The 27,519-nt window shown below is 37.2% G+C and overlaps 1 protein-coding gene across 2 annotated transcripts in view; it reads right to left on the minus strand.

Moving 5' to 3' along the window:
• Nucleotides 1-10,262: 10,262 nt before the first annotated feature.
• Nucleotides 10,263-27,519, minus strand: part of MTPN (myotrophin) — a 44,450-nt gene continuing 27,193 nt past the window's right edge. For both annotated transcript variants that reach the window (XM_055711748.1, XM_055711747.1), the window contains one exon: nt 10,263-13,489. In XM_055711748.1, coding sequence (XP_055567723.1) covers nt 13,403-13,489 — 87 coding nt within the window. In that variant the 3' untranslated portion in view covers nt 10,263-13,402. The remainder of the gene's footprint in view (nt 13,490-27,519) is intronic.

The raw sequence follows: 27,519 nt of genomic DNA on the forward strand, positions 1-27,519 counted from the left end.
GCCCCCCTGTCCCCAATATCCAGATGATTTTAAATAGAGAAACTTGGAGATAGTAAATGTTTAAACTTTCCAAAGGCTTTTTACAACCTCCTTCACAAGAAGCTATTGAAGAAACCTGGCAACCAGCAGGGGAAAAGTCATGGCACAGTTTAAAAACTGACCGAGAGAGAATTAGACACAAGTAGCAATTTCTCACTGTTGACAGAGGTTAATACTAGAGTGACCTAGGGACAAGCCTTAGGACTGGACCAAGGATATTCAACCCACGTATTAATACAACTGAAAGGGACGGTGAACAAGGTGACTATATCCCCTTGATTATTCTAGATTCTTGCGGCCAGTGAGGATTACAAGAAACTTTGGAAAGACTTAGCAAGCCTGGGGAATGTGCCAGATGTAATGGATCCACAGATAGCTATGTACAATTTTTGTCACTGCTGTAAATTAAGAAAGAAAAATTCGCTTCTTCTCTGTAAGAACAGCTAAAATATTGCCTCAGGCTTATAATATTTTTTTTTATTACTGTTAGGCTATGTTTTCTGCTGTTTCAGCTCTCTTCAGGACCAGATAAGCATTAGTGCTAATGCAGAAAAAGTGACTGGGGCTCAGCCCAAGGGGGGAACATCTGCTCTTTCAGCATTTGCTACTTCAACCGCTTCATCAAACTGCAGCATAAATGTTTTGTCCAAAGAGAAAAAAAAAAAAAAAACCCAAATCTGTCACATCAGAAAATCTGCTCTCCTGAATCTGGAGACCACTTAATCATTTGGAGCAGCCTTCTTCTCAGCAGGGGAAAACAATGAACAGCAATAATCTACCGGCTGTCCACTGTGTCTTTCTGTACTGTGGATATCTGTAGTTCTCCCACTACTGCTGCAATGACAGCAACACACTTGTAAAAGCCCTGACAGCTGTTGTGTAAGGATCCTTTACACCAGACCCAATACATTACCCTTTGGATAGACATTTTCTTCTTCCTCTGCTGTAGTTCACAGCAGCTCATCAACCAAGGCCTGCAAGATTATATACTAAAAATGTGTTTAACAGTGCTGAAAGCAAACCTAGAGGTGACAGCTGTGAAAAATTAAGTCATTTGCAAGCCAACCTACACAGGCACTCCTGCCACTGCCAGCTAGAAGACTGGGAGCTGCCTCAAGGACAGGACCCTAGCAGGAGAGCCCAAGCTTTGTCACGCCAGATTAACTAACCTTCAGCCAAATAGATTCGTACTTCCCAGCCTCTGTTGTGATTGCTTATTACAAAATGGAAATAGTTTAGTGCTTGTTTATTTTTTTCAAATATACATTTATCTTTGTTATTTCTGTATTAAAGATCACTGGATTGGTTGACTGGTTCTGAAACTTTTCTCTATAAGGAATCTACATGAAAACAGAAGAAAGTTTCACAACTTCTAACCAGCTATAAACAAACAAATGGAACTTGGTCATTCCCGATGAGAAGAGAAATACAGCCTGAAAGTGCAGAAAGCCTGTGGAAGATAGTGTTGGGTAACTGTTGTTCATTTACATACTGCCAATTTTAAACACACTTTTGCATTTACAAAGGGCTGCTGTGTTTGTCTATTTCAGGAATAAATATTACAACTGCTTTCCTGTGCTTTTTGCAACACTATTTCACAATGCTATTTCAACCCTGCATAATATAGTGGTTTTACAAGTCAAGATTAAATAATAGCACCATTTAGAAAGCAAAGATTGAGCCAAAGAACTTCAAAGCTGCAACATTCACTTATTCAGCTTTCATGTATTTAAAATTGCAACTAAAATAAAACAAAACCAAAATTAAATGAAAAAGCATAATTCATTCATTTGAAAATAGGTTCTAATTAATAACCTGAAGTTTAGATTTCTTTTGCTTGCTCCCAAATTTCAGCATAAAAAAAAATCCAAACCTTTTCAGCTCTCACCTTACTATACTGAGCTAATGCCTTCTGGTGCAGAAACTATTGGACTGTGTCAACCTGAAGTTCATTAGTGAATGCATTAACAGACACTCATTGCTTTCCTTTCCTATGCAGTAAAAACTCTTTCTGCTGCCCTGGTCATAAAGATAGATTTGCTGTAAGAATCATGGATATGAATGCTGGCCCTGTTTTGCCACTCTGTATTCCGCCTCCCCCCGCCCCAAGTGTTGTTGCAATGCATACTTCCCATTATTTTTTGCTCTTTTTGTTGCGTGGTATATTTCCTGCTTTGCCCCTCTTACTATTACCTTTAGAGACCTTCACTGCAGCTGTTACTTTCCAGTGTCATTTCCTCCAAATTCATCAATTCATAATCAAAGAGAAAGAAATTATTTAGATCCTTTCCCCAAGATGATCATGTTTATTTCTGCGTTGCCAGTTCTCACTGAGTCTGAGTGAGACTTCATTTCATTCAAACCTACATTTTTCTTCCTTGACTAGCAGGTACAATGAATACTGCTGAACGACTGCAGTCTCGGTACGATCCTTAGTTCTGGAAGGACATTTACTCTCAGTGACAAGAGTCACAAGTCATGAAAAAGTGATATTCGGTCTAGCCACCACCTACAATGTGAAGCTACTTTGACAGTATAGCCACATGCATTGCAGGTGATCCTGCATACTTCTTCAACATCTTCTGTTTGAAAATTCCTCCCTGCTGCTGCTCTGCTGTTTCACCACATTTTACTTTACAGACGATTGCCATTTCTCAGCATGCGAGCAGAACAAATTCAGAATACATCAACTTGGTAACAATACCCTATGCAGCTGTGCTACACAGCTTAACAGTGAACAGTACACAAGTTAACTCATGAGTACTTCCTACTTTCAATCATCTCTGTCCAGAGGGCAATTATAACTGCCAAGGTCAAATCCAATGTTTTCAAGGAGTCACTTGCTAAACCATGAGACTGAAGGATGTACGTATTTTCTGGGGATTTAGTTTATATGTTGGAGAATCAAAAATAAACTCCTCCTCCCTCTCCCCATACACTTTTAAACTATGTTGTATTTTCCGGAGTTCCTTAACTGCAAGATTAATTTGTTACAGGAACAACACTCAAAGCTCAATTTTAGCTTTTGTAAGCTTTGTTTAGCTAAACACTGCAGATGAAAACAGTGAAACTATTTAACTAACACTCTTCCTAATATTTTCCCGTAATTTTTCTGAAGAAAGGGAAGCACTATATCTCACATAGAAATAGAACAGAAAAGATCAAAGTTTTTGAGAAGACCTGGGCTCCTGTAGATACTTGGCCTAACAATAGCAATGGTACTACATGGAAATATTTGCCTGAAGACACTGTGGAAAACAGAGAACAGACAAACCCTTGAGGTCTCATCTCTCATGTTTCTCTGGTGTAGTCACCTAACTTTGGGGAAACTGCTTTGAAGATGGTACTAGTACTGGCATAGATATGGAGACAATGAGAGCCTCTATATGCTACTGAATCAAAACACAGATAAGAAGCCGAGCAAGTTGCAGTTCTCAGCTTGGTGGACAAGATATTAATCTCCCAACTATCTCAGACAGGAACACAGAGGTCATTTTTGCTCTTAGTTTTTGTGGTTGTGGGTTGTTTTTTTTTTTGTTTTGGTTTGGGGTTTTTTTGTATGTTTGTTTTGTCTTTTTTTTTGTTTTGCCTTTGCAAAGGAAGTGGAAGATTCCCATGGCTATTTCCATACCTGCTTATTACCTGCCACTCAAAGCCACCAAGCACTTTCATTTAACTCATTACAAAGAAAGTGTTTGGATCAAATTGCTCCAAATTCTTCAATTCTCAAGAGGAAATTCTTATATACAAGGTATCAGTTGTGATAACAAAGATGCCTGATATGATCTATTTATGTAGAATTCAACTGGCAGTAAAATTTCATCAGTTCTTGTTATACTAACCCACCAAAGATGTACTGATACAGGTATCAATTTTTAATTACAAAATTGTATCCAAGTCCAGGGATCAGGGAAAGTCCTACCTCCGATTACCTGGTGATCAATAGTCTATAAGTAAGATAAATTACCTTCTTTCTTCCTCCCTCTCTCTGAAAAGAAAGCAATGTAACACTAAAAATATTTTTTTAAAAAACATTTACTTCTATGCTAGATTTTCTCTGCCTGTGTACAAATACATGTTTCCCCCAGGCTATAAGGGATTATTCTATTTTAATTGAAAAGCATACAAAGCATACATCCCAGCTTTAAAACAGAGAACTGAGAGACAGGATATTAAATTCTTCTAGCATCATAAGTAGACAATTCTGTGAATACAAGGAAAAAGCTGACTGTATTTCTTAATATTACAAAAGAAAGCCTGAAGAAATTCCAACTGCCAATAATGTGTCAAAAAGTGACAATGTTTCTTACTATTAACTTGTCAAGAAATAATTTTAGTGTAGTTTCAAAACCTCTCTAAGTCAAGCTTTATATTTTTATTTAGTCAAATACCTTAATAGATCGACTCCCTTAGTAGCTGTTAGGCTTTATCAATGCTGCTCTTACACTGAATAAAAAAGAAACTTGCTACCCTGTCAGTATGCATCCACAGCAAGTTATCATTGTTTTTATTATTAGAACTGCTGTCAAGAATGATAAAGGCAACTTTAGACTTCTGTGTTCCACTGTTGTAAAGCTGATGGGTGAAACCAGAACATTTGAACAAATATTCTAACTCTTCAGGAAATGAGTGAGACATGACCGATTGGTAGGTGCATCTTAGCACAAATGCCCACTTCCTTGCAATGGTTTTAGTTTCCTTGGGAGAAGATCCAGTAGAATATACTTTTTTCTGTATAAAGTTTACACTAGCAGATCAAGCTCACGTTACCTCTTTCAAAACAATATTTTTTTTGCTCTGGTAAGTTGTCACTACATGAAAAGTAAAGCAATCTGGCTGAAACCTTTTTTTAAAAGGTGACAGTTTTCTGTCTAGATAGCCAAGAAATTATTGATGGGTTTTCACAGCCACCAGTGGGAAAAATGCATTTGGAAGTCCACAATGTGTCGCAGCTGCTCTCTGCAGCAAAAATGCTTGTGCATGCAGCAGGCAGCTCTGCATCAACACGGGCCTCTGCTTAATAGCAACACTCAGTAGAGCAGCATTTCTCAGTCCAAATGACACCTAAGCTTTTCTGAAAAAAAAAAAAAAAAAATCATACAGCATGCTGCACCTATAATTTCAGAGCAGGAAGGCAATAAACAGCTTCAGTATGAACACACAAAAGTATTACAGAACATTGTAAGTCAAACTATTAATGATAAGAGAAGCCAACAAGTTTCAGTCATTGGGATTATGGATTATCTCTCAAACGTGCACACAAATCTTATTCATTAAAATACCAAATGCTTGGGGAAACAGGATGGTTTGTACAACACAAAAATTGAATGTAATACCTTTCTTTGCCTTATCACCTCAACAACTATTGCATTCCACCCCCCACTCCCCAGCGTGAAGCTCAGGTGTTTACAAACTTGACTTATAACTGTTATTAAAGGGTTTTGTATCCAATGGAAATTTTGAAGAAATGAGCTTGAAATAGAAAATGGTCTATGAAAAACTACTCAGTCACTATGGGGATCTTATTTTTATATTCTTCACTTGCTTGCCTTGTTTGTTGGTAAAAAAACTAAAATACGGCAAAGCCTACCTCAGCTCCTCTCTGGCTGCTAGGTCTAACTTTTTACCCTTCTGCATTACAGAGGGTCTTTTAAATCCTGATTTTCACTGTACCATTTTGTCTAGTTTAATTAAAGTAAGGCGTCTGTTGCTGAATCACCCTGCTATTAAAATGTTGACTCTTGGAGATGTGCATTTGCCCAGGAGTATTTTGAATTATGCTGTATCACAACTAACAAGAAAATTGGAGTTGCAAGGCCAACCACACTGTAAAAAGCAGTAGGACCACAACACACACTATGTCTTCTGTTTCTGCCAGCAGTATGATGTGTTAACAATCAACAGTTCAGTATGTAAATTAAGTACCTTGCAGGTTTAAGAAAATTATCTTGCTTCCAAGGTTGAAACAAAATAGGGTCATTTACATTTTTCCTACCATCAGCATTATGACAGCAGCAGTCAAAAGGATGTCAAGAACCCAAACAACGTGCAGGTTAAAAGACTTGTGTTACATCCACGTTATTTCAGGTAGCATCAAAGATCTCTGTGGCACCACTGATACTACCGTATTCTGCAACCAATCTGTCTTCCAGCAGCTTTCAGAAAAAAAAAAAGAGAAAGTAAATCATATTGTTTAAGTCCTAAAATTACTCAGGGTACACAAGAAGATAAAGCATCTGACAAAAAAAAAAAAGTGGGACATGCTACTATAATATTTAAAGTGGAGAACAAGCCTGCAGCAGCAAGGATAGGATAGAAAAAGTCTTGCATTTACTTGATTACTCCTCGGTCTTTCCTCCTGTGTTTTTAATTCCTCCTTTCCTGTTATAGGTAACAGGCAGCCTCAGATAGAGTATTTTCGAGTAACATCTACGAACAAGTTCTCTGCTTACTTTCTCGCCACCTATTAAAAAGAGAAAGCCAAGATGGGGCTAAAGTAGAGCTTTTGAAAGCTGTGCATTCAGGAAGGGTAGATAAGGATGAGAGAACAGCAGCACCTGTCACAGGTCAGCCCTGGCAGGTGAAGAACAAATACAGTTGACAGAACATGATTGTTAGAAACCACTCAGGGAGATTTTGGCATTAATTCCTAGTACATTTCACTCTGCGCATCTCTGCAAATCTCACCTCTGACAGTAAAAACCCCAACCCCTCAATCCCAACCTCTGAACTTTGCAAATTGGGAACAAGGGATTTTTCTTCCCCCAAAGCAACCATCGGCTAAATGCCAAATTTTTATTTTTTTTTTAAACTGACAAAAGAGAATGGCCAATATATATTCAGTGCTTTACAGTAAGAACAAAGCCTTAGAAGTACATCCTTATTAAGTATACAGGTTATGCAGCTTTATTACTGTAGGCTAGGTCTTTTTTCTTTCAAGTTATTGTTTAATATGGCTTTGTAAATATTTCAATTTATAGCTATCTTCAGAAATTTCATTAATTTATAAGCCTGGGTTTCGTTCTTACATTTTAAGCCTCCGACACTAGAAATTGGTGTGCTTCCCATCTGTTTAATCTCTCATTAAATAAACTCTTCTGTGCTTTTGAGAACAGTACTGACACTGACTGCAAAACACACAAACCCCCCCAAACACACTTTAAGGTGTGTCAGGTCCAAAGAGATAATCCTTCAATCATCTTACAAGCTAAGTGCACAATAAAAGACATTAAGTTTTCCTATTGAGAAGCGAAATACAAAGAGGTCTGTGCATACTCACAGAATGCATCTGTTGCTGTTGTAGTGATCCCAGTTCTAACCACATCTCATCCAATGCCTCAAAAACTTAACTATTTCTTCCCGTATTCTATTTATGCCTACTGTTCAGGATGTGTCCACGTGTAGATACTGGTATCAGGTGTAGGACTAGATTTTCACAGCAATTTGTCAAAAGTATAGTTGGGATGTATCTTTCAGCACACATTTTCTTTTAGAATAGATAAGAACACACAGACTACATTTTTTATTTCAAAATGACGTAAGAGATAAAACTGTAACTTTACCTTTTACAACAGGGATTTACTTTTTGCAAAGGAGCAATGAAAGAAAACTTAAAAGCATTCTTGGTTTAGGAGGCTTCCTAAAGCACATGCAAGACAAATTAAAAAAAATAATATATACATACACACAAGTGACAGGAATAAACTTTGGGAAATACTTTGGGAACCATAGATATTTTTTGCTCTTTCTAGAAGGCTACCATGCTATGATGACTACAGCTCATCCAGTATAATGACAAATTACTGTTTAATAGTCTTTAATAATGGCCACTACCCTCGCGCTCTGCATGCTAAGAGATTGAGAAGTCTTCTACATTGCAGAAACTCAATTAGGCAGTAACAACTCCGTTCAGGTATCTGTCTTTACCACAGCCCTAATGAAACTTCTCCATCTGCCCTGTGCTACAGTGGACTGTAGCATGAAGCTGTTAGGACACTCCAAAAGCCTAGGACATCATGCAGCTCTCCCACAGATATCACCACTAAAGAGAAACCAAGTTGAACCATTACACAGGGACATGCAAATACCGATCTGGTTTGGTGGCTGCACTGAGAAGTTGGGGGGAAAAAAAACAAACCACCAAACATTTTGTGTCAACCTGGAACATATTTCTTGGTTTTCCATGAAAATAAATAAAAAAGAAATGGGTAGTTGGATTTTTTTTTGTCACAATATCCTGCTACTCTTTAAATAAAAGGCTACATTTCTTAATTACCAGTGTATTACAAAAAGAAAGAGGAAGTACAACAATTTCCATGAAAAGCTACAGACTTTTCAAGACATCCCACCTCCAAACTCCCAAAATAGTTTCTAAAAAATGTTTTCTTTTACTTTGGAACAAAAGCTTTGGTGAACAAAGTGAGGCTTCTTTTGAATGCACTGAGGAATTACTTTCAGTTATAGGAAAATAAACACATACAAAGGAATGTTAAAAGGTAAATAACTTTATATATATATAAACTTGAATATATTGTAGGTTATGACATTATTTTCGAGACAGAGGTTTGGATCCTTGAAATTTACACTCAGTTTGACACAACTGTAAGAATTTTTCCTTTAATGAAGTTTGATAGATGAATTGAGACAGTCTATTGTGGTTTTGGCACACTGTCCTGCCTCTCAACTTTAATGGCCATAAGATGAACCTCAGTGCATGAAAAAGAAAGCCTCTATTCTTAATTTTGAAATGTTGCAAAATGACATGGAAAATGAAAACTCTTATTTTCCCATACTGAAAAGTACAGATGCACTCTGAATTAACATTAATCAGAATAGCAAGCAATGGTACCTAAATGCAACTTTTCATAGTTTAAAATTATTAGAAACATTGTTTTGACTGCTAAGGCAGGGAGACAGCAATGCTGCTCCTAGGAAAAAAAAAAAAAAAAAAAAAATCATCATTCACCTCCCAAGCAGGCAAACACTAGGTGCTTTTGAAGCCTTTTAAGATACTGCAAGAAAAAGTGCTTTCCAGGTAACTCATCTAGCAAGTTTGTGGCATGACTTAGTTGAAAGCTGTTCCAAGACATCAGATAAGTAAACCACAATTTAGAAGAGAGCTTTGAGAATGCAATTTTCTCAAAATTGAGAGAAACAACCAAGTGATTCAATTGAAAAAATTGCTTTCTTGGGCCAACTTCCTTTTGGAAGGGAGCTGAGAATTCCATTCCAAAAGATAAGCCATAGAAAAATACTAGGAAGAGTTTTTACATGTATAGATGAGTTTGGCTAGCCAGTCGCTGAGGAACGTGAGTGAAAGAAATCTTCATTCTGAATCTTAGCTAGTATTTTCTCAAACAAAAAACCAACACAAAACAAACCACAAAAACCCCCACCCAGTAAGATGAACACACAGGCACTGAAGCACACACATGAGTTGCCACTGGTGATCACACTATTTGAACTGCTTTGGTATGAACATGTCCTTTTCTCCAATAATTGACTGAAAGGTTGTGCGTACAGCATTAGAAGTCCATGTTTTCGAAGTTTAGCACAGAAAAACAGATCAAGTTTCTTTTGAATTTTTTCCCTATATTTATATTTTCCCACTTTGACACAACACTTTCCTGTACTTTTCTTTAAAAGTGTATATTTTAAAACAAATCGTATCAAACAATTCAAGCAATTGGATTTAAATTTCTATGGACAAGCAAAGTTATAAGAAGTCGTCCTGACAAAGTCATTGTAAAGATGCAACAGGAATAATGAATACAGTTTTCTATACAATTCTATTTCAACTGTGCCTTCTGTAAATAACTGATTCAATTTCTTTGATTAAGTAAAGGAGAAAATAAATTCCTTTAGTTTTCACAGGTAACGGGAGGATGATCCCTCTCTCTACAGACTGTCTTGGAATTTAACATGAATAAGAGATCTTCAACATTATGCATTACCATTTCAGCAGGAAATGCAAACTGAAAGACCACAGAATTAATCAAAACCTCTTTTAAATGGATTAATTAAAAAACCCAAAACAACTTCATATATTTAGTTCTCAAAGCAGCTTCCATTCCACATTTAAGTCTTCTAAGTATCTGAACATTTTAATCACTGTACATATGAGCTGGAGCTTAGATGCCTTCCAGACAAATATAAAGTTGTAGCCAGAGATTAAAAAACCAAAACAAAACTGGAGCAGAGGGAAATAAAACTCTACATTCTCATATCGCACAATTCAAGTTTATTCCATTCATTCTTGCAACACAAACTTAAAAATACAGTATCATTTAGCATTCTGATGTCTATGAACCATGATAATGATGAACCCAACTGTGTCAAAACAGTTAACAATGGTGAAAAGAGGAAGTCAAATATCAAAATGCACAGAGCACTAGTTTTCTTCTGTCACTGCGTAGAAAGATGATTGTTTATCCATTTACAAAATATAATTAAGACAAGTTCATTTTGAAATTTCGCATGCAACACTGCAATTGCTTGCCTAGGACACTCCATTCTTACCAGCCTCTTCTACAAATAATTCAATCTTATGTTAAAGGATAGAGTTCCATTTGATTATCATATTTCTTTTCCCATTTGCTCCCCTTAAGAAAAAGGAGCAGAGGGTATTAAATTCAAAATATACTTCAGGTTATAACTTATTGAGCACAAATTTCAAAGAGAAAGGTTTAAGAACAGAGTAGATTTCCAAGTATATGAGATTCCAGTCTGAGAAAGTATTAAGTTCTGTTTATAGAATATAAAATGATTTATGGTTTGGTATTTTCATCTAGTTAGGACCTACTCAAAGACAGAGGCAGCCACCCATTAATTTTTCCATAATATAGCTAACAAGAAGGGAAGAAATGAACAAGCCCAGTTTCTAGACAACTAAAAAAGCATAAGCTTTTATCATTACTTTTTTTTTAATCCTGGGCAAAATGATCAATTACCTCTTAAGTAGTGCAAAAAGCAAAAAAGTATTTCTTCTTTATGAGCCAAACATTAAATGCCATCTTTTAACTATCTCAAAAGGCAGCTTGGGTATATATTACAGCCAAATTAACACTTGTCTCACTGAAGTCTGCATTTTTTTTTTCAAGTGAAGTAAGAAAAAATCAGGTGTCTACATAATTGTAGAAAAAGGGAGGCAAAATTGCCTCAGTGAATCACCAGAAGAGTTAGTACAAAGACGATGTTCATTTACTATAATGCTCAGTTGATTGAGAGTCAATGAGAGTTGAAGGGCAGGGCAGGAAAGAATGCAGAGGAAAAACCCAAAAAAATCCAAAAGCACTACGGCCAGACAACTCGACACTAATTAACACAAAAAACTTGAATAATCAAGTTTTCCACATAAGAACAGATTGCAGTTTTCTAGACTAGTATTTCAATAGCTAAGTATTTAGTAGCATAATACGGAGGCAAATTTATGCCAAAGATTGTTACTTTCATAGCTGAATAAAGAATTAAACCTATAGTCTGTGTTCACACTGTTACAATGACATGACAATCCAGCACTGATCAGAGATAAGATTAAACAGTTCTCTTTAAATAGTCATTAAAAGCCCTGTTCACCAAACATGCTTGTTCTTTTATCAGCAGCTCACCGACTGATTTATCACCGATTTCCAACCCTTCTGCTCTTCCTTGCCACTCATCTCCAAGAAGCAAATAGTAATTGCACTATACAGTTCATGGCCAGAGTTGATTGTTTTCTCCATTGCTTTTCTTATGGAATGTGTACACGTAAATCAGTTTCTGCTCTCATTTTACAGTTTAAATGCAAGGCTTTTTATAGCTGAGACATTCAATCATAATATGCAACATATGATTCAAGTAAAACTAAGTCTCCATTAAATATGAGTGGTAGTCACTAGCCTACTTCTATGTAACTTCTCACTTTCAACAGCGATATCAAAATACCAGCTACTTTTGTTTAAGAATTCAGCATGAGACATTATATACATTTGTTTTCTGTATTCTGTACGCTATCAGAAAGTTTGAAATCTGTATTCAAAAAAGAGGAAGATGTACAGTTTGTGGTATACACTTTTCTGTTATAAAACTTGTTATTCAATTTTGGGTGAATCAGCAGTCTAATGAAAATTTTCAAGATGAAACCCAGAAGTTCAGACATTCCTGAGGACTGTAAGATGTGACAGAATCCCTACAACATCATTTAATACCTTCCCATGAATTATCAAGGCTGTCACAGTACTGTCATACTTACTGGTACAGCAAATCTTATCTAAAAGTCCATGGATAATGTAGTATGGTTGCACTGGGAATTTTCACAACAAGCTCCATGCCTTAATGAACTTTAAGAGGTTCTTTCAGCCAACAATAAAACGCCAATTCAAAGATATGCAGAATTAAAAGTTTGGGTTCTTTCCTCCGGTAGTTAGAGCAAGACTTCTACTTGTACGTCTTCCTGTTCCTACCACCCAAACTTAGAAAGCTGACATGTATCTTTAAAGTTTACCAGAAAAGTTCAGCATCAATATTCACCTAACATGAATGTCCAAATCTGACTTCATTATCCTTGTGTACCAGCCTGTAGCTTTTGCACGTGTCTAAATTTTATGACACTAAGTAAAGAAATTCTATCTTACAATCCTTTTGGAAATAACTACAGTGACATTTTGAACTCTCTCAAGAACAGTTGCTTAAAATGTCTGCCCTGGACTAGAACAAATATGGGAAAAAAATCCAAAAGTACCTTGGCAGATATTCTGGAGTGTAACACCACAATGCCTCAACTGATCTTTCCTGGTTTACTTGAGTCAGGAAAACATTAGTGTGACATCCAATTAGTCAATATAAAGAACAGCTCCAATAACTAGTATCAAAAGTCCTCAAAACTGCAACAAAAGCTTTAGGCAGAATAAGAATAAAGCTACCTGCTGAGAGAGAAGAGAGAAAAGCAACCCAGCCACCTACATTACTACACTTCAGATTATGGCAGACACTAATAGCATGGGACTATTGTCTCCTTCACAATTAGTTTCAGGTACATAGCACAGTACTTCCATCTAAAGGAATCTTTCAACAAAAATCTTAGTACTAACCTAGGAGGTTTACAAGCCAAAAATTCAAGATCATGGTCTGTCTTCCTTCTTCCATTTTCGTGAGAAATGGGAAGAGATTGTGCACTGACAAGAAGTGCTACAGGAACACTGTTCCTAATAGTTTTCAACCCTCTCCAAACAGATTATCTTTGATACAAGCCCCTAACTAGTCTGATTCATGAAGAATTTCCCTCCCCCCCAGAGTATTTAGCTGAAGAAGCTGGAAGATGCAAAGAGTGACAGACAGGCAGCAGTGTGAGGCCACAAGAGAGGCATTTAAGATATCAGTCCATCCGTCACTGAAGAAGAGTTTTGATTGCCTGGTTGTCAGTGGCTTCAAAGGCAGTTAGTCCATCTGGGCCTTTCACAGTCTTATCAGCACCCTGTAAAGACATTGAGAAGGACTGTCAATTCACAAGGCCAGGCTGTATTAGTATTAAGTGTGTCACAACAGTTATTTACCTTGGATAGTTATATTAATTACATACGGCTTTCTAGTGCAGTGCATTGTTTTCATTTAGAAACTAAACCGCCAAGATTCATGTACAAAACTATCTGGCATGCAGCTAATCGAAGTTTCAAACTTTACAATTAGAAATAAAAAGTCACATAACTTTTGTCACACAGCAAGTTGCAATATCAACAAATTATCAATTAATCTTGGATAGAAACAGAAGGATTTTTGTTTGTTTTTACTCTTATGAATGCAAGAATTCAGCGTTACGCACTTGACGAAATCTGTGGTGCAAAAAGCTTTTTCACATGCTAAATTAGACAGTTAACATCTGGAAGTGCTTACTTATTATTCTATTAAAAATATAAAATCATACTATTTTCTTTCTATATCATAAAAGACTACATCCATCTAGGATTGTGCTTCTCTCCCATTTTGAAAAAATCCCTATTGCTACATACATAATAACCACCACCAAACCATGAAATCACTCCAAGTCCAAAACTGATAAAGTTTGTTTTGAATGAACTATGCATACAACTAAGAGGCAACAAAACAGAATAGGGAGATAACAGAAGTATAGAGGATAACAGAAATGCACCAACTAGACAAAGTGCAGAATAGCAAGCACAAACACAGCCTCAGTGCTAGGATTATGGAAGGACAGCAGAAGAAGAGAAGCAGAGAGCGATTAGCTACTCATGTTTGAGCACTGTGCAGTCATATACCTAAAAAGGAAAACCCAGATTAGATTGTAAATAGGGTAAAGGGATAAATATTATTAGAGAACACAGGACTGACTACAGAAATAGAGAGATGTTTCCTGAAAATAAGGTTAGACTCCAGAATAACTTTTCTTGAGAAGATAGGCAAGTGTAAGACCTTTTAAATATGTGTATTTGCTCAATCAAAATGACAGGAAAAAAGACTGTGGGTACAAGACACACTTTTTCAAGAGCATGTACTACAGAGATTTGTCTTTATGTATAAACCCTCTGTAGAAGAAGTACAAATCCTTTCTCACACTACAAGGAAGTGCACAGATTAATAGTTACTATTAAGGACACCCAATCGCTTTTTAAGAACATAATGGACCTAGAACTTCCAGAGGTTCTTTACTGATAAAATATTATACACGAAAGCCCCACTAAATTTCCATACGTACTACCACGTCTGTTCCCAAGACAACTCTCAGCCTAATAAGCTTCCCATTGTAACTGTTTCCAAAAATCTAATAAACTGGATCTGATATTAGAATGAATCATAGAATGGTTTGGGTTGGAAGGGACCTTAAAGATCATCTAGTTCCAGCTTCCACTAGACCAGGTTGTTCAAAGCCCCATCCAACCTGGCCTTGAACACTTCCAGGGATGGGGCATCCACTTCTCTTGGAAGTCTGTTCCACTGCCTCACCACCTTCATTGTAAAGAATTTCTTCCTTGTATCTAATCTCTTTCAGCTTAAAGCCATTACCTCTTGGCCTATCACTACATGCCCTTGTACAAAGTCCCTCTCCAGCTTTCTTGTAGGCCCCCTTGAGCTACCAGAAGGCTGCCATAAGGGCTCCCCAGAGCCTTCTCTTCTCCAGGCTGAAGAACTCTTAACTGTCTCAGCCTACCTCTGATAATTTTTGTGGCCCTCGAATGGACTTGCTCCAACAGCTCCATGTCCATATGCTGGGGGCCCCAGAGCTGCATGCAGTACTACAGGTGGGGTCTCATGAGAGAGTGGGTAGATGGGGAGAATCACCTCCCTTGAACGGCTGGCCAGGCTTCTTTCGATGTAGCCCAAAAAGCTGACCATATTCTAGGCTGCAAGCTTATATTGCCAGGCCATGTTGAGCTTATCAACCAAGACCCCCAAGTCTTTCTCTTCAGGGCTGCTCTCGATACATTCTCTGCCCAGCCTGTATTTGTGCTTGGGATTGCCCCAAAAATCATGTGCAGAACCTTGCAATTGGCCTTGTTGAACTTCATGAGGTTTGCATGGGCCCACCTCTCAAGTCTGTCGAGGTCCTGCTAGACAGCATCCCTTCCCTCCACTGTGTCGACCACACCACACAGATTGGTGTCATCAAACTTGCTGAGGGTGCACTCAACCCCAAATTGCTATGATCTGCTACCAATACTACTTTTCACATCATAAAATATCTCCCTCAAACACCTGAATATTCACAAGTAATCTGCCATTCTAAAAAGATGTGTTTACAGTGGTTTCTAAGGCTGTGTTTGGTGGCAGTCAGCTGTGGGGGCAGGGAGACATGCTTCTGCTATCAGGGAAAGAGCCTGAGAAAATGAAATTATATTGGGAACTCCAGTAAAGAATTTAGAGGGGGATATTTATAATTGCAGTAACTCCTTCCAAGCAGCTCATTTTCTCTAGTACCTTTCAGGAAGCAGAACACATACAAAACATTTAGCGCACATGCAACAAATTCACTCCAGGACAGGTGCAAGCCTAACATTTACATCTCTCCTGTTACCGTGTAACATCCTCATCCCAAACAGTAGGCTCCACACTGCAGTATCACTGTTCTACTCAGCATGAACATGAGCTGAATCATTCTGTTCCTAAGAAGTGACATTGTAAACACACACTTAGGCTGAAACCACTGAAACTCACCGCTTGTGAAACATTTATTTTTTTTCTCCTGAAAAAAACACAACTGAGATTTAACAGGTATTTTAACAGTTGCCATCTTGGCTGTCCTAGAAGAAAGGCAACCATGAAAGAAGTAATGGCTTCTTTTGCAGGTGTTGGTTGTTTCTACTGCTTAGATAGCACTCTCAAATTAGAATCCATATGGAAATCAAAGGGCTTCAAAGCTGTTCTTTGATGTTAAGCTCAGAAAACCTGAAGGAACTCAGACTTGAAGGAAAATGGAACTATGCAGTAACTGACCAACTGTATTCATCTTGAATCAGAGTTTAAAGAACTTATAAACCTCTCCACCAACGTACCAGCATTTTGGGTATAAAAAATGTAACTGTTAAAAGTTCTCTTCATACTTTAAAGTTACTGCAGCTAATTTAGACATAGGACTGCTTTCCACCCTCATGCACATTTGTACTTCAGAAAAGTTACAGATATGCAAGTCCTGACTTTCTAAAACAGCTTTACTGAATGTAGGATAAGAGGGTCATGATTACCTAAGGAGGACACCGTTTAATAAACTCTGTGTTAATAAATTAGGAGAACGGCCCCTTAGCTAGGCTGAAAGATTTCTGCCTGCATTTAATATAATGAGAAGAAATAATAAAGTTCAGGTCAATAGGACTTTAATTTTCAGAAGTACAACACTGCCTGGAAGCAAGTTTAATGAAAAGTTATAGAAGTATGATGATTCTACAGTATTCTCTACTTCCTCAGAATAAAAAGTATTAACAGATTATGTTTGCATTTATGTTGTTTTCTTAAATTACACACAGAAATACATATAAACTCTTCTTTCCTTGGCAGGGTGATAACAAACAAGAATGTCTGCCGTCTTACGCCACTGAGCAAATCACAAGCATTAAACATGCTCTGAAGGCAGTAAAATAGCTGCTAGGGTAACACTGCAGTTCAGGGGGAAAAAACCAACAAACAGCAACCCCAAAACATGAAGGCAGCAAAGGCAATGCAGAGCTGTCACCAAACCCTGTGAAACTGGAACTGAGGGCACTTAGTTAAGCTGGTAGAAGATTGGTACTCAGAATGAGTTGCCAGATGAAACTATGAAGGCAGATGTCCGTTTGTTCAAAAAAGGATATGGATGAATTCAGGCACAACAAATTATAACATTTCTTAAAGGGGATAGATATGCGTACCTCTGAAGTCCCTAATACAACTATGAATGAGGGGAATAGGTGAGCAGAAGTGCTCATACTCACATCCCTTCCCAAATGTCATCCCTTCTGCCACTGTCAGAGGTGGAAAAAAAAAAAGTGCTAAATTGCCTAACTCAATAGGATATTTTTTAACACATTTTTAGTAAAAAGCAGAGATCAAATTGCATTAGATATTTAAAATCTAAAAAACCCAGAACTATCTTGAAAACTGAACAAATGGGTGTGATTTATCAAATCTTTTGCAACAAACCTCATCCTCCATTAGAAGCATTCAAAACAGTTTGTTTATTGTAACATCGCAGTGGCTTCTACACTAAAAATCTTTTTAAATTACAATCTCAAAAACAAGATTCTTAAAGAAAAACATTGAACAATTTGAATTTTGTATATTTTTGCTTTTCAAATAGGCATCCCTTAAATCTGCTATTCCTGAAGAAGCTAAAAGCAAACTGAAATACAGTGATGTTGCTTCAGTCCAGTTTTTAGTACTCATTACTTAATCTGTTATTCTGTAGAAGGCTGGCACATAAGATGAGCAAAATAAAACTTTGGTGTTTTGGAAGACAATTCAGTTCAGACTTTGTCAAAAGCTACTAAAAATTAATTTTCTCCCCAGTAGTAGAATATGGTCCACTATTATGTTACTTAACATTATTAATAGTTCTGAAAAGACAGAGGTGAAAAAAATGAACAAAAGATCGGTCAATTCTGCTTCATTTTGAGGTCACAACATGCTGCAAACAACTTCACTGTTTAAAATTATAAAGACTATTTTAATATACCTCAAATTCCTAGAAAAATATTTTTAAGATTAATAAAAAGGAATAACTTCTGTTTATGTAGTAGTAGGACAAGCCCTACCTCTGAACTTTAAGCAGGAAATGCTCTTTAGACCAACTGTAGTTACTTTCATCTATTACAGTAAGTGAGAGCAAAACATTTTCAACTGAAACTCAGACACTGATAGAGCAGTTTTAGGCATCACAGCCTCCATAGGTGTGCTCATGGTGATGTCCGTGGTATAATATTACACACACTTTCATAAACTTGAAAAATATCCTACAAATTCCCAGAACTATTTCTAGGCTATATACTGTATTGGTAAGACTTGATAGTTTAAAAAGGAAGAATTATTAAAAAGGGCAGTTCTATAGGAATAGGCAACATGAATTCTTCAAAAGATATGTTTTAAAGGATACGGTATTTTGATTTCTAGCCTGACCAAAAAGAGTGTTTATTAGAAAAGCTTGTCTCAACTCTGACTTAGAGCATTTACACTACTTCTGGTAGCCATAACACCTTAAGATTTAACTCATTCTACTCTATTAAATTCACCTATCCCTTGTTGATGACAGTAAAAACCATCTTCACCCATTGTTTATTTCAGTACCTGAGTCTTTCAATTTTTAAGAATTAATATGACACTGTATATTACCTACAGGTAACTGTAGGTTAATTAAGCTTTTTGGAGGCTGATCTAGCATACATGTAGCAGCTGTTTGTTAATCTAAACATCAAAATCTTGTGCCCAAATGGAAGGTAAAGTCTTCTCTAATGTACAGAAAAGTTTCAAGTGTAAAACCTCACATTTAATTCCGCCCCCCCACACACACACACTTAAATGTTTTACAGTTTTATAACAACTTTGTGATTTCAGACCAGCATTGGAGCTTTAACCCTTATAGATCTGGAAGGAGTGACACTCCTTGAACATTTTAAACATGCCAACAAAAACTTTGGTTTTAATCTTTAACTTTAAATTGTCACATTATCGATGTTTTAGTTTAGTTCATATTGGGCAGACCTGAACCACCAGAGATGGCCACAACTGTGCTATGTTGAAAACCATTTAATGAATCCAATCTGTGAAAATCATGGCAGTAATTGATTGTGGTTGATCACTACGATTAGCACAATAGCAGTGCTTGAAACCACTCGATCAACTGTAATCTCAATTTTTGAAGTTTTAAAACTACATTTAAGTTTCTTATGTAATAAATCAAACTGAGCATTACTGATTCCAAAATTAGAATATCTAAACAAGGCATCAGGAAACTCACTGAAATGATAACTTCAGAAGAAAGCATGTAATAAAGGCCCTTTTGAGAAACTCCTTTGGAAGATTTACGTTAGGTGTTTTTCAGTTATCCTGTGCATGCACTGTAATTATGAGAGCAAAGTCTTATAACTATTTCACTTTGTTTTGAACAATGCAAGTTGTTTTATTTATGCAATGTAACTGTATGTTGATTATATCTGTTTTTTTCATATTGGAAAAAGTGTCTAAACTTGAATACCAACAGACATTATTGTAATATGTGAAGCTACAGTTCAAAGTACTTTAATCATAAAACTGTAATTCAACAAAATGTTTTTTACTATGCTTCATGAATAGAAAAAAATGCAAAATATTGGGGATCAAATCTATCCAACCATTCTAATGGGTGAAGACTCAGGTTTTGGGTTTGGGGTTTTTTTCCCCTCTAAAACACTGTCAACAACTTCAATACTGGACAAAGGATTTACCAGAGCGAAAACAACATTCTAGAGCTGTGTGCTTTCTGAAGCTGCAAAATAACTGCTTAAAACTGCTGGAGTACTCATTTGCAACCACTAATGAATATTTAAATCACATTTCAAAAACTTCCTATAAAACCTACCAGAAAATTCCATCAGATGGTTCTTTTTTTCAGTACTTAATTCACCATTTTTAATGAATATACTTTCCAAGGTCAAACCAAATGTTAACGGATTACTTGCCTTTCACAGATCACACTTTAAATGATTGCAGGATTCTAAGAAGAAACTTAATAGCTAAATCACTTGGTTTGGGGAGCTCTTAATACACCTCCAGAGACAGTGACTTGAAAAGCTAAAGTGTTAAAACACAGACAAGATTATGGAAGGAGTTCTGCAGTTTTCCTGTTGCTCCAGTTTTAATATGCAGCCAAATTCTACAGAATCACCAGCTGGTTTAGAAAATGTTAAATATGTCATAATTTGGAGCCACAGTTGACGCAAAACAGAATTTAATGCATTCTTAGGGGCATAGTGGGAGGGAAGAGGCAGGGAATAAGATCTATTAAATCTAAACTTACCCAGAAGTAATCAGTTCCAGTTCCCTGAAACTGCACAAGGGAGGTATAGCAGCACGGTATACTCTGTTCTGGCAGGTATAATATTCTAGACTTTCTTACTTCTACCAGTGAAACCCCTCCTCTGAGCATGTAACTACAGCTTTTTTTCAAGCATCTATTTTGCTTCCCACCTCCTTGAAGTCTCATGCTACCTGCAGTTACAGCTGAATGTTACTTCCCATACAAAGGTTAAAACCACTGTTATTAACCTGAACTGGTATTCAGATTTTGCCCTGCCTATTTCTTTGTAAAGGTTTTTAATATTTTTATTTTCATTGCTAAAATGAAGCAATGATAAGCTTTTTTTTCTTAGAAAATGCATATATTTGATTACAGGTACATTTCCCAGACAATGAAACTGTGCATTCCGACAACATGATTCCCTGTGATCAGGTACTTCCAGACACCCTCCCAACATAAGCTTCTAGACAAATTTAATTTTCCACAGACCTTATACTGCACAGCTAAGGGATTCAGACTTGCATGGAAACAAAACAAAAACAACAAAAGGAATATAGCTGTGGCAAAAGTTATGCAAGGGCTAAATAACCTTTAGCTTGACTATTTTTTTTTTCATAGAAGAAAAGTTGTAAGGCTGCATTAATCCCTCAGATACAACAATATCTCAGCTACCTGCTGTCAAATGACAATAGCTAGTGCTTTCTTTAGTTTACTGAAACTAGTAAAAATCAAACCAGGCTTTCAAAATGATGATGACAAACAGGCTTGCAAAATATTTTCCCCAGTTCTTCAAGAATAAACATGAAGTATGGTAATAAAGGGAAACAGACCAGTTGTGCCTTTGCAATTAATAGTATAAAGCAAGTGTGGGTATAAGGGACACTACAGGGCTAGCTAAAGGGACTTCATCCTTCCCATCCGCTCCATGTCTCTTATTCTCAAATTTCATCTGAAATTCATTCATCTCCTACAGAAACTGTCAGAACAGTCAGCTGAGCAAGTATTTAGTACGTGGCAACAAGCAAACACCACCTGCCATTTACAAGGAAACAACACAGAGATCAGGTGAGCAGTAAAACAGAGAAACTAGGTTCTATCATACATCTGCAAAAACTGTAATCAAACCCAGGAGGCCACCCTCTAGAACAGGCAGGTCACATTGCAAAAGCACTGAGAAAAATTTCCAAGGCAGCAGCTGAAGTGAAACTGATGATACCTCCGTTCCGTCTCTTGATTTGGCACCAGCATTTCTCGAATTCCGTAAACTAACACAAGGAGCTAAATCCACAACAGAACTTTAATTTAAAACCACTACAGGACACCACAAACTAAACTTCTGAAGACAGCTCAGGTGTTTGGCTGAGCAGATTTAAATGTGACTGCACATTGGCTGTACGTTACAAAGCATCCAGTGGCAATGCCTACTTAATCAGGTCACCCTCCATCTCCACAGACCCTTATCAATCCTTACAAGGCTACCGAGGTGGGTTTTTTTTGTAAAGTCTTGCTAGATTCCTCACTCATTTCCAAACGCTGCCATACAAAATCCATTTTAGGGGACTGGTAATAGTGTAGAGACTCCTCAGCCCACTGAATGTTTTGTCTTGTCAAACTATAGCCTCAAAAGCTAATTTAATAATAGAATACTTCAAATTGCCCAAGGAAAGGGCCATTTATAGATCATATACCACACCTTTCCACTTTGTTTCTTCAGACAGCTGCACGTTAAATTATATTTCCCTACTACAGTGTCATGGTTTAACCCTGGCTGGCAACCAAGCACCACAAAGCCACTCGCTCACTCCCCCCTGCCCCCCACAGGATAGGGGAGAGGACTGGAAAAGTAAAAGTGAGAAAACTCATGAACTGAGATAGACAGTTTAATAGGTAAAGCAAAAGCCATACACGCAAACAGAGCAAAATAAGGAATTCATTCGCTACTTCCCATCAGCAGGCAGGTGTTCAGCCATCTCCAGGAAAACTGGCCTCCATCAGGCATAACAGTTACTTGGGAAGACAAACGCCGTAATACCAGATGTCCCCCCTTCCTTCTTCCCCCAGTTTATATACTGAGCATGACATCATATGGTATGGAATATCCCTTTGGCTAGTTTGGGTCAGCTGCCCTGGCTGTGTCCTCTCACAATTTCCCCTGCCCCTCCAGCCCTCTCGCCAGCAGGGCCTGAGAAACTAAAAAGTCATTGACTTGGTATGAACATCACCCAGCAGCAACCAAAACCATGAGTGTGCTATCAACTTTGTTCCCACACCAAACCCAAAACACAGCACTGCACCAGCTACTAAGAAGAAAATTAACTCTATCCCAGGATATGCAGCCATGAATGCCCAGAACGAAATTATTCCAGAATTAAGGTTGATAGTTAGATCTTTTGAATTTTCAGAAAGAAGCTCATTTATGTAACTTAATAAACATTCAAGTCCTTGAAAGCCACAAGATTTAGACATAAGGCATGCAACACAACAACTCTCCCAGCAACAGTAATTTTACTCAGCTGACCAAACCTAGCCACAGGTAATGAATGGTGGTGATAATTTTGACCTGACAATGTACAGTTCTATTCCAGACTTGAACACCAGCATGATGGAAAGTTGAATACATTGAGGAATGGCAGACACTGAAGTTGGCTGATAGAAAGCCTTCAAGGACAAGTCAGATAGTCATCTACTCTACAACAGTGCCATTCTTAAAAATGACTTGAAGATAACCTCTTGGGATCCCTTCCAGGCTTTTTAAAAATTATTTAATCCGCATGCTAGATATGGTTGAACCTGATTTAAGTTTTTCCTCAACATATTCCAACAAATACTGCAGAATAAAATAGAAAATTCTGCTTCTGAGACAGAGTGCTTATCAAGGTATCACCCTGCTATGGTACTGTCAAACCAGATCAGTGCTTCAGGGAGCTCTTGAGAATTTGAAACATCTCTCCTTCTACTGCCTTCACATAAAACTTCACATATGGTCAGCTCCCAGAGGAATCTTGCTTCCCCAGAAGCTGTGAAGCCATTTGATTCTGATGCATTGCTAACCCCAGTGAACAAGAACAGGTTAGCTGGTTGTGACTATAGCAAGAATGGCTGGAAGCACTACTTGAAAGTTGGAATTGGCTTTATACTGCTTCTCAGAAAACAATCGGACAAAAAGCTAGTTTAGGAGTAGGAACAATGTCTTTAGTCTTGCTCCTCCTGCTGTCAGTCCAAATACAGTCTAACACTTAAGTTTTTGGTAAGAAAGGAAAACACAGTTAATGTCACCTGTGTGTTCAATAAATGCATATAATTAGCATAACAACTCTTGCTCTATATAAGTCCAAATGGGTCCACCAGCTTTATAATTAATAACAGCTTCTGAGGAGAAAAGGAGCATCTTCTCTCCAGACCAATGGAAGAACTGGTTTTTTACTTGTCTTTATAGTGTTTATTCTCTTCTGTTGAAAAGGGTGATAGGGAACAGAATTAGAACTATGTCATGTCATTTCTCCCACCTTACCACTAAAAGAGCAATGCATATAAAAGACAGTTTGACACATCACATCCAGTGGATTAGATAGATTTCAATGGATTCATAAAAGCTGTGTAGCTCAGATGTCATAACTACATGTCTAAAAAAATCCTAATCCTCAACTCTTGCAGGTGAGTGACGGTCTCTTCTCCTGAGTAACAAATGAGAGGAGAAGAGGAAATGGCCTCAATATCTGGGGAGGTTCAGAGTAGATACGAAGAAAAAATTCTTCACTAAAAGGATAGTCAAAGCATTTGAACAGGCTGCCCATCTTCACTAAAAGGATAGTCAAGCATTTGAACAGGCTGCTCAGGAAGGTAGTGGAATCACCATCCCTGGAGGTATTTAAAAAGGTGCGTAGACATGGCATTTAGAAACATGGTTTAGCAGTAGACTTTGCCAGTTTACAGTTGTACTCTGTGATCTTAAGGGTCTCTTCTGAACTAAATGATTCTATGATTCTATCAGTTCAGCTGTATATGGATGGCCAGCGATTCCCAGATAAACCACCAGCCTTCACTATTCCAAAAAAAGTCATTTGTATTTTAGACACAGCGTCATCACAGCATTCAAATTCCATGTGTGATAAGCATTAGCTAAGAAAAATGAAACAGTCCTTTCTGAGGAATACCAAGAGCAAACTGCTTTATCATAGGAAAGTCCTGTTGAAAGTTAGTTGAAATTCCATAAAACAAATGGTTGCTTTAAGGGACAACAGTTGGTGTAATGTCTTCAACTATTAGTATAATCTACAGAAAATTCCAAGTCACGTGGCGTACATGAAAACTTTTGTAGAGACTGAACTGATAAGAGCCAGGATAGGTCCCCCAATGTCTTTCAAGTAAAGCCCTTATGAGTGTAACGTGTTTCTAACATGAGCTTTGAAGAAGCTCGGCTGTGTTTTACTGTGCAACTGCATGATCACCAGTATCAACAATAGAAAGCACAGGTTTGCAGCAGCCCAGACTACTTCAATTTAAGATCAACTGGCCATTCTAATAATTCTAGTCAGTTTAAGAGCTTAGAATCTTGATTCAGTGTCTCTATATGTATTTATTACCCTCTGAAAGTGAATTACGCCCAATTATTTTTAATGGGTTTACTGCTTTCAGCGGAAGAATGTTTAAAAAATGCTTTGCAGTCACACCATGTGAAGGAGTAAACAGCTTATTCCATCATATGAATGAATCTTCTTCAGTAACAGAGTTTACAAAAATCCTACAGTGTCATCTTGACTAAGCTAACCTTTTTCATAATTGATACTTTTATTAAGGTACATTTTCTGCATTTTATATTCAATTAAGGTCTGAAACACTACTTGGAATGACCTTCCTCCTCTCAATAGTTCAAGAGTCTCACATGAAAAGTTTATGAACATTCCCACAACTCACAGTACTAGAAGGCAGTACAGAATGTTAACTTAAAACAATTCAATTCCCAAATCAACAACTGCATCCAACAATTATTTATATTACATCTAATCTTATCAGATCAAGAAGAACAATCTCTTCTTCCTTACAAAATTTTAACTTGATCAAACTGCTAGCTTTTTTATATTTGTAATATGCACATACACTAAGGAGATACGCATCACTGTGTTAATCGGTTCTCAGAACTTATGAAAGTACAAAATAATACTCGTTATTTTTGTTTTCCGGTTTAAATTACGTTAAGGAGGTTACTGACTTTAGTCCAAAAGCTTAAGGTATATGCTATGACAGAGGCCATGTATGCAAGAGATCAGCTAACAGGGTAAATGAAGGCAGCTGAAAGTAGGTACATGTAAAATAATGAAGCTTTTTAGCAGTAAATAGAAGTGTAATATTTCAAAAGCAACAAAGAACAGCTTTGAAGAAATCTTAAATATATTGATTGGTCCTTTTTTTTTTTTTTCATTTGCAGTTCCATTACTTACATACACTAACATGAGACATTCTTAATATTTTTCCTGTATTTGGAGTTACAATAAAATATACCCATTCCAAAAGTAACTAGGAAAAACACTGAACAAAGTTAAACAGTAATTTTTAAAACTTTCAACAAAGGTGGAACTACCTAAACTCCAAGGTATCTGCTGTCAAAGAACATTGAAAATCAAACGATGTTACAAACTGTGTGACAACAGATGTTCAAACAAGGGTCGTAGGATAATTGTATTAAGAGAAAGAACAATCTCTTAATATACGATCTGCCTCAGAGTGAGCTGATGAGCAAAGTTTCAGTTCATAAATACTTCATCAGCTAGCCCATGTGAATGGAAGCAATCAGATGTAGTACAACATTCAGCTCTGCATGAAGAAACCTGAAAGTAATATAGGCTTTCCCAAACTACTGAGTTGAGGTTAGAAAAATGTTCCTGCATCTCCTAGTCCAAGTTTACTTTAACATTCTGCACACTTTGTAATATTGCCTGATCTTTATGACTCTTGAACTTAACCAATGCCATTGAAATTGTAGCAAGTACAGAAATCAATACATTCTCACAAGCTGCGTGAAAAACAGCTGGTTCAGGAAGGACCTTAATCCTTAATGCCCTTGCTGACAGAGACTACTATGAATGCACAACCCTTACTAGCTGCCTGACAATTCATGTGTGAACTCAAGTTTTGAGGAATCTTATTTATTAATTGAGCAACTTAGAACACAAAACACTTCAGAACAGAAATGGAGAGAAATACAACATGGCAAAAGGGTAACTTTTCTTGTAATGTGTATATAATGATCCTAAATGAAGGATCAGTCCTCACAACAAGTTTAAGCAAGTTGGATGTACCACTTGAATCCTAAATTAACCCACACAGTATTTCTTCACAGAAAGGCATAACTAACATTAGACAGGATCAGAGAAGTGAAGAAAAGTGCAATTCATGCAGCATTAAGGCAGTTAACGGAAACTTTACCTTCGAAGTGGCATATGGAAACATTACGCAGCATGAAATCCTTTGGTCAAATTATTTAAATTTGTTCATATACTGAAAACGCACTGTTAACCTCTTTTCAATGTAAGTGAGGTGTTAACAAGAAGGAGCACATATGAATGGAGACAAAACATTGCCTGAATTAACTACTGCTTCGTGAAATGGATCACCTTTGTAATACAAATCAAAGGGAGAACAGAAACAGATCAAGTTTATTCTCCCCAGGACAAAATTTACAAACACTATTAATAGAGAAACTTGTCTTCCTACTTTTTACTTCCCCACACTCTGCCAACCCAGATGGGTTTTCAGTCATCTGGCAAAAGCAGGAGGGAAACCACACCTCTGAGCAATTTCACAGTGGAGATTCCATCACATGAAACACTTAAACAGCTGCCAAAGCTAAATCCCACTCCTCCCTGTCTGATGAAGGATAACATTTTTTTTCTTGCCTGATTTGTTGTTTATTGCTCTATAGCTGGAGCGCATAGTACTTTTAGTGGTCACTACTACTACTGCTACACTACAAAAGTCCTGGAACTTTCTTCTTCAGCTATCTTCTCCATAATCAGTGTATCCTTTTGTAGGCA

This window comes from Falco cherrug, chromosome 5 (genome assembly GCF_023634085.1).
Source record: "Falco cherrug isolate bFalChe1 chromosome 5, bFalChe1.pri, whole genome shotgun sequence".
NCBI lineage: Eukaryota > Metazoa > Chordata > Aves > Falconiformes > Falconidae > Falco > Falco cherrug.